Below are 8,747 nucleotides of genomic sequence, written 5' to 3'. Positions count from 1 at the left end.
GCATGACCTGTAGGTGGAGGTTATGAAGGCATGACCTGTATGGGAGGAGGTTATGAAGGCATGACCTGTATGGGTGGTTATGAAGGCATGACCTGTAGGTGGAGGTTATGAAGGCATGACCTGTATAGGTGGTTATGAAGGCATGACCTGTATGAGTAGAGGTTATGAAGGCATGACCTGTATGAGTGGAGGTTATGAAGGCATGACCTGTATGAGTGGAGGTTATGAAGGCATGACCTGTATGGGTGGAGGTTATGAAGGCATGACCTGTATGGGTGGAGGTTATGAAGGCATGACCTGTATGAGTGGAGGTTATGAAGGCATGACCTGTATGAGTGGAGGTTATGAAGGCATGACCTGTAGGTGGAGGTTATGAAGGCATGACCTGTATGGGTGGAGGTTATGAAGGCATGACCTGTATGAGTGGAGGTTATGAAGGCATGACCTGTATGGGTGGAGGTTATGAAGGCATGCCCTGTATAGGTGGAGGTTATGAAGGCATGCCCTGTATAGGTGGAGGTTATGAAGGCATGACCTGTATGGGTGGAGGTTATGAAGGCATGCCCTGTATAGGTGGAGGTTATGAAGGCATGCCCTGTATAGGTGGAGGTTATGAAGGCATGCCCTGTATAGGTGGAGGTTATGAAGGCATGACCTGTATGAGTGGAGGTTATGAAGGCATGCCCTGTATAGGTGGAGGTTATGAAGGCATGCCCTGTATAGGTGGAGGTTATGAAGGCATGACCTGTATGGGTGGAGGTTATGAAGGCATGCCCTGTATAGGTGGAGGTTATGAAGGCATGACCTGTATGGGTGGAGGGCTGTGGTGTCAAGTGTTTCTGTGCCAGACTGATGTGTCACTAGAATTCCCACATAGCCTGTAGGCACTTCTAAATCAAGCTTTAAATAGCTTCCTGGGAGACCTGGCACACTCAGTGTTAACCTGATGTTAGTGATGATAATGTACGGTGATGATGACGATGATGATGTGTATGTGTGTGTGTGTGAATACATTTCAAATTTCAAGTGATCAGAGTTCAAATAACAAAATAACTGCATCATCTATGGGCCAGAACAAAATTGCTTTTTTATTAATACACAAGAGGCATTCTAAAAATGTGAAAAAAGACATTTGTAAATTTACAATATCAGGGAATGTTGAGGAATATAAAGCTCCCACTTGGGCATGGGCTTAAAAAGCAAAAAGCAAACTCCCTTTAGGTTTTGATCATGTCACTGTAAGCCTATCATAGTTCACACTTTTATCCCCAAGCTGTGTTTTTGTTTTACATCAAAAATGGAATTTCTTCTCTTAAACATAAAACTAATTTTCTTGAATAAAAAAGAACTAAAAATACAAAGATGGATAAAAGGTCCTTTTGAGTTCACCACATAGGCTACATTCAGAACATACTATTTAAAAACGTAAACAGTTTTGGTAAGACATGAAGGAAGGTAAAGAAAAAAGAAAGAAACGGGGGGTTAGGAACAGATGGACATATACAGTATAACAAACATATCAACACTATACACTCACCGAGCTCATTATTAGGAACACCTTACTGGGAAGATGTCAGCTTTCAGTTCAGTGTCAACCAGAGCATCGTTCCAAGATGCTTTTCAGTTCACCAGTTATCTGCCTAATTCAGTGTGGGAAATTTTAAAAATACTTTGGGGGCAACTTTTGCCCCCACTGTCTTAAAGAATTGTGCCAACTACAACATTTTGGGGACACTTCCACGCAATGCAAACTAATAATGCAGAGTGAAAAGGGTGACAAACACACACACAAAACCACTCAAATCATAAGTGCCCTGTTTTGGAATAAAAAAAGGTTGACTGGTTATCAATACACAAAAATGAATACCTGTCTGGCACAAACAACCATGCCACGGTCAAAGTCACTGAGATACAGAAAATGGTCTCCATTCTGATGTGAACATGAACTGAAGTTGCTATGAGCATCTTATGCACTGCTGCCACATGACTGGCAGATAGGATAATCGCATGAATAAGCAGCAGGTGTATAGGTGTTCCTAATAAAGTGCTCGATGAGTGTACGTATATACTGTGTGTTTTTATATATATACACATATACATATGTATATATAAACTGTCACATAGAAAAAGCTTGACAAGTACAATCTGTATTTGACACTAAAAGAGAAGCCCCATCATACAATCACAAGGCATCTCCTAACTGCAAAACCCCATATAACTGCCTGTGAACCAGCTGTGAACAATGTGCATCTATTAAAATAAAAGAGTACTGATGAGTTCCCCAATGCAGCCTGAGACCAGATCTGACTATTGCTGCTTCTCTACAACATTCGGGGTACTGTATTGAAAATCCTTGCTGCTAGGACATGAAGGGGACCATGACATGAAGCCAAAAGTCTTCAGTAGCTGAAAGGTTCACTCTGGTACATTCACTCTAAAAGGCTGGTCCACATTTACAGAATGCGGACCTAGAATGTGGACTTTTTTTTAACAAACCAAAAAACATCAGTAGTCAGTATGTGGAAAAACATAGCTTTCTTCATCAATAACATCTGAACCTTTCAGTCTCCAAAATGACCCAGTAAGCAAACTTAAACAGGATAATGGATTCAGATTACAGTCTTGCAGTCATTTAACTTTTCGAAATCAGCTTTATATTACAGTTGTCTACAGAAGCAGTAGTGACGTCAATTTGAGGTAGAACTTTGTGCAACCTGTGCCACCAGTCAACAGTGGCTGCTTTACACGGCGTTTTGTTTTCTTCTTCTACAAGCCAGCAATTCTCCTGAACGAAGGGACGAAAACTTGACACTGTGTAAGATTATGTTGCTCAAGATTCCTCAAGATCCGGTAACTCTTTCCACATAGGGTGCAGTTAAACGGCTTTTCGCCACTGTGAAACCTCAGGTGAGCTTTTAGATTGTCCCGAAGGCGGAAGCTTTTGCCACACTGGATGCAGGTGTGTGGCCTCTCGCCCGTGTGGAACCTCTCGTGCCGCCGGAGGCTCTTCCGCAGGGCGAACGTCTTGGAGCAGTGGGCACACGCGTACGGCCTCTCGCCCGTGTGGAAGCGCTCGTGCCGCCGGAGGATCTTCCTCCGCTTGAACATCTTGGCGCACACACTGCAGGCGTACCCGTCGCGGGAGTGGGCGACGACCTGCTCGAGGCGCCACACACCGTTCCCGATCTGGGCGAAGCAGCAGAGGCGGTGACCCGTGTGGAGGCCCTGGTGGTGGCGGAGGTCTTTGGGCAGGGGCCAGGCCATTTTGCGGTCAGCGCTGTCGTGACCTTCATTGGCGACGGCGGCGAGCGTCGTCCCGGCTTTGGGCGCCGTCGACAGGTTCACCAGCTGTACCGCGCAGGATCTCATCAGCTTCGGGTCCGTAGAGCTCAGTTTCAGTTTCAGCTGGAGGTGGTTCTCCGTCTCCGTGTGGATCCGTTCCCAAACCCGGATCGGCGGAGGAGCCGCGGCTCCGTCTGAAGGGGACGGGCTGTAGGCCTTGCCCTCGGCTGTGCCGACACTGGCATGCTGAGGCTCCACCTGAACCGGTTCCTCTAAACGTACAAGTTCTGATGTCGGGTACTCCGCTTTCAGGATCAGTGGGCAAACAAACTTAATTTGGCTCCCAGCAGTCACATCACTCTTCCCTGGTTGGATCAGGAGAGGCTTCTTCTTAACTGGGGAGCTCTGTGGCGATCCTGGCTTTACTGGGGAGCTCTGTGAACAGCCTGTTCTTTTTACTGGAGCGCTCTGTGATGATCCTGTTTTTACTGGAGATCTCCATGAAGATCCTGGCTTTACTGGGGAGATCTGCGAAGATCCTGGTTTTACTGGAAAGCTCTGCGAAGATCCTGGTTTAACTGGAGAGCTCTGTGAAGATCCTGGTTTTACTGGAGAGCTCTGTGAAGATCCTGGTTTTACTGGAGAGCTCTGTGAAGATGCTGGTTTTACTGGAGAGTTCTGTGAAGATCCTGTTTTTACTGGAGAGCTCTGCAGTGATCCTGGTTTTACTGGAGAGCTCGGTGAAGATGCTGGTTTTACTGGAGAGCTCTGTGAAGATCCTGGTTTTACTGGAGAGCTCTGCAAAGATCCTGGTTTTACTGGAGAGCTCTGTGAAGATCCTGGTTTTACTGGAGAGCTCTGCGATCCTGTTTTTACTGGAGAGCTCTGCAAGGATCCTGGTTTTACTGGAGAACTCTGTGAAGATCCTGGTTTTACTGGAGAGCTCTGTGAAGATCCTGGTTTTACTGGCGAGCTCTGTGAAGATCCTGGTTTTACTGGAGAGCTCTGTGAAGATCCTGGTTTTACTGGAGAGCTCTGTGAAGATCCTGGTTTTACTGGAGAGCTCTGCAATCCTGGTTTTACTGGAGAGCTCTGTGAAGATCCTGGTTTTACTGGAGAGCTCTGTGAAGATCCTGGTCTTACATCTGCAGAGACAGAAAAAGATAAGATACAGTTTAATGTAGATTCCCTTCTCGTCATTCAGATTCCACATTCCTCCACCTTCTCCCAGCTGTGCCATGGCCCTCCCTGAACTAAATTAGATCAGGACTTGTCAGGTTTGTATTTGAGGCAATAAAGGAATTTATATTGTTTTATTGTGGGACACAGAACATAGAATAGTTACTGAAATTGCTCAGCTATTCTCTCAGGTGAGGTAATATTATTATTCTTATTATTTTACTTTAGGTTATTTTGTTGTTAAATTTGGTCTTGATGAAAGCTAGAGTCGACTCCTTGTGTGTTATTTCTATAATGATGTCATTGATTGGCTGCTAAACACAGATTCATTTATGGGTACAGTCAATTAACATAATAATAATAATAATAATAATAATGTGGAGTTGTATGTTTCTTTGTCAGATAGTCTTCATCCAATATAAGTTTACCAGTTGTTTGGCAGCTATATTTAACTGACCAAAAACAGTGACCCCTGCTGCCCAAAGGCAATAATTCATCACAATATTGGAACTGAGATTACAAGTGAAATGATCATTTTTATCATGAAAAGTTTCAGTAGGATAATGCAAATTTCTACACATTACATGCATACAAATATCACTGGCTATGAATCCGACAGCAATTTGGAGCTAGAAGTGTCCCAGTCCCAGAGAGAGATCTGCAGCATGCAGTAACGTATTCGTAAGGTCACTCTGGAGTTACTTCCAGTGTTGTTGCTGGGGGTACGAGGCTCGCTTTCTTATGGGCTACGCCCACTGACGCCAAACTCAATACAAAAACCTGTCCGTTTTACTGTTGTCTTGCTTGTCACTAAGTGCGCCCGACTGCTATAACATGACTTTAGACATGTTATGAATCAGTGTGGTCTTTTGTAATATCCGGGCTAAAAACCGAAGCTCAGATCACGTATGTGTCTTGTTTATTTACAAAATTCACATCCGCGCTTATTGTTTTGAATGGCGGGTTAGCCCCAGTTCTGGGTCCCGTGCTGGCCCCCTTGCTCACGTGACATCAGAGTGACCTTATGAATCAGCAGAAGAACTCTGATGGGTCTGGCATTGAGACTATTTACTTCCTCATACAATCAAGCAGAGAAGATAAAGCCTGTTTGATTGAAGATGGAATGATTGATGGAAAACACACCATATAATTTAAAGTCCAGTGTAAAGATCAACCTGTGACTCCACCTCTTAGTGAATGTCCCAAAGTTCACTAAAAGCTAATTAATGACAGAACAAAGAGGATCAATCCATTTACCTCATCACAATAGCAAGTCTGATCTTAATAAGTAATAGTACGCTTTTTAAGTGTTCCTTGAAACGTAAGCGTGTCACGATGCATTTGTGTTAATACATTGATTGATTTACAGAGATTTGTGTTATGTTGACACACAAATGTCAACATACACCCTTCATCATTCTTCCTTACCAGTGAAGGCAACTTCTGTTTTGGTTGGACACTCAAATACTTCAAGGCTACTGTCCTCCAACAACGCCACACCCTGAAGGACAGACACAACAACATGACCGGTGAGGAACTGTAACAGTGGTCTGATATTCCAGCATTTTACATCCATGTTTGTGCTTATGAATATCTTGCTTCTAACTTTTTCTGAAACTTCCTCCACCTGTGATTTAAACACCTCTACAAGCCAAGCCCACTCACCTTCAGAAAGTCAACATGGTCATCATCTACAAACAGGCAGAAGTCTGCTGGAATGGGATCCCCCTCTTCACCCCCCTCCTCGTCACACTCTTTCAAACAATCGCCATCTGATAGGAAGTGGGGAGCTGTGGAGAAGAGGGGGATGGGCAAAGTAAGGACACAAACATTCCTTTAGGTAGGAGGGGTCTACTACGATGACCCTTATAACAATTAAAAATCTTAACAACTCAGAATCAGAATCGTCTTTATTGCAAAGTAAGTTTGCATATACAAGCAACTTACTTTGGTATTTTGGTGTATAGTATAATAACAAACATAGTGGAGAAAATAATAGAATAAAAAGTAAAGAGCAAGTACTGTCTGCAAGTCAAGAAAGCTAAATAAAAAATAAAATGAGAGAATATGTACAAGATGCACGCATTTCTTTAATGAAAGAGCTGTGCAGGAATGTGCAAAAACAACTGAGTCTGCAAATGTTCAAACCATGATTGTAAGGACTTGAGTACCAAGAATAATTGTATGCACAAATGCATCTGGCAACATGCAAAGTATAGCGTCTTGGTTGCATCAAAATGACGCAACACCGTGTTGCTTGGTTTCAACATATCAAACACCTCGTAAGTTAACGTGCACGAGCTGCAACAAAGTCCACAACAACAAACCACCACAGCCGAGCGGCTGGAACAAGGAAGTAACGTTAGCAGCCAGCTGGCTACAAAGTACAAAATACAAATCATACCTGAAAGCTCGAAAGGCGAGTCAGGCTTGTTGTGCTCGTCCACTTGCACCCCGACGCTGCGCAGGACTTTGCTGTTGGCTAAACAAGCTAAACAGCACAGCCTCTCCACGGTTTGGCCCGGGTCGTCCAGCTGGTAGGCCGAGGCTCGGTATCGGCTCTCGAACAGTCGCGTGAGCTCCAGCGTGGCCGTTTTGAGCAGCGCGCCCAGCACCGACTCGACCTGGGTCTGCAGGTTCACCTCGCCGCCCGACATGCTGTCAACACTCATCAAGCTACGGCTCTCAATTTACACGGAAACAACAACAACAACAAGGCCAAGCCGATGAAGCCATGGAGGTTTAACAGAAATCAGTGGAGAGCTGACGACCACATGGTCTAGTGAAAATGGGGGCGTGTCACGTCGCTCGACGCAGGCGCGCCAAATGCACAGCAGCCTGGGAGGCGGGGGTCACGTGATGTAACATGGGCGTTTTGTTGTTTTGTTTTTTTACACGGAGAAAAAATATACAACAATCCAATTCTTATTTTTGGCACTGTCTCTTATGCCCAGCTAACTTGATTGTTCGTATTATATTTGTATTTCCTCTGTTTGTTCTTTTTACATCTTGGAAGAAGGTCGATTTGAGATGTTATCCATGTTGTTATTTCATTTCTTTAATAAAAAAAAGAGAAGAAAACTGTGGGGTGAAGTGCACCAAAAGGTTTCACTTCTGTCTTCTGTTCTTGTTTTTCCTACAAAACCTCGGGGCCCAGTGGTTGTGACCTCTAAGTAGTAGCCTAGTTTCCCCCACCAATTCCAGAAAAGCCCCTGGCGTGTCCATCATTTTCAAATGTATTCCAATTGTTTAGCCAGACCCTGCAGATGTTTTTGTTGTTTGTTGATTTCTTTGTTTAACAATTAGGCTATTATTCTTTCCATTCTTTCTTGTTATGTGTTGTACAATTGTATTTATTACAATACATACTATTTTATGTTGTGAAGTAGGCTAATGAATATGTTATATTGGGGGGAAATGCACTCTTTATATGAACAACAATAATTTAAAAAATAAATCATCTATGTAGCATGTATGACACATTTGGGACCATTTCATGATAAGACAAAACTAACACACACTAACAACAATAACACATTTTAAAGTTTTGTAGTATTCAGTGATCATACTGAATGAAACCACAATACAGTCTTAAAAACAAAACAGTTTCTATACCCACCCATCTGTCTTCCCAGTATTAACCAAACAATAACACATTTAAAGATTTGTAGTAGCCTATTCATTTATGTAGCCTAATCAAGACTGAAATAAACCACAATATAGCCCTCTGAAAACAAAACAGTTTCTATAGGCTACCAACCTATCCTGTCTCTCTAATATTAACCAGTACGATAAACAAACAGAAGCCGGTGTACAAGCCAATACCAATACAGATGTTTTTTTGTGTTTTTTTGGAGCAAGCAGCAGGGTTACAAGACAAAATGACAAGAGTCAACAGCAGGGTTTTGAGGTTTAATTAATTTCATATTTTGTTCACAATCTTTGGCCAAAGCGCTTCCAGCCTGGTACCTACTGAAGCCTCTCTGCACTTCAGAATGTTGCTGCCACTCTGAAAGGTTTGCCAATTGGCAGAGATGGGCAGTATTTGAAATAGCCTACATGTATTTCAAATACATTTGTGTATTTTGTAATTTGTATTTGGCTGGACCGAGAAAAATAAGATGTAATTTGTATCAAGATACTTTCAGACCTTGTATTTTGTGTATTTTAAATACATAAAATACTTTTTTCTTTAATTTTATGTCATTTTATTCTCAAATTGACACATTCTTACCATTGACACAGGTTTAAACTGTGGATTTTTTTTTTGACATGTCACTTCTACT

The 8,747-nt window shown here is 42.9% G+C and overlaps 1 protein-coding gene across 1 annotated transcript; it reads right to left on the bottom strand.

The window, feature by feature from the left end:
* Positions 1–1,109: 1,109 nt before the first annotated feature.
* Positions 1,110–7,202, bottom strand: LOC310797163 (uncharacterized protein). The gene is made up of 4 exons (XM_083659501.1): positions 6,866–7,202; positions 6,127–6,251; positions 5,890–5,962; positions 1,110–4,427 (listed from the first exon to the last, which is right to left on the bottom strand). The coding sequence occupies exons 1-4, from the start codon at positions 7,131–7,133 to the stop codon at positions 2,767–2,769; spliced, it is 2,127 nt and encodes a 708-aa protein (XP_083515627.1). The 5' UTR covers positions 7,134–7,202; the 3' UTR covers positions 1,110–2,766.
* Positions 7,203–8,747: the final 1,545 nt, after the last annotated feature.

This window comes from Poromitra crassiceps (genome assembly GCF_964638095.1).
Source record: "Poromitra crassiceps genome assembly, chromosome: 23".
NCBI lineage: Eukaryota > Metazoa > Chordata > Actinopteri > Beryciformes > Melamphaidae > Poromitra > Poromitra crassiceps.
The sequence above is the reverse complement of the archived record's forward strand: the minus strand, read 5'-3'. Positions and strand labels throughout refer to the sequence as shown.

Bases quoted from the DNA above. Each gene is read 5' to 3' on its own strand.
- LOC310797163 (XM_083659501.1), bottom strand. From the start codon at position 7,133: ATGAGTGTTGACAGCATGTCGGGCGGCGAGGTGAACCTGCAGACCCAG. The intron at 6,252-6,865 runs GTATGATTTGTA...TCTTCTCCACAG, and splicing joins CTCGCCTTTCGAGCTTTCAG to CTCCCCACTTCCTATCAGAT. The intron at 4,428-5,889 runs GTAAGGAAGAAT...CTGTCTCTGCAG, and splicing joins AACAGAAGTTGCCTTCACTG to ATGTAAGACCAGGATCTTCA.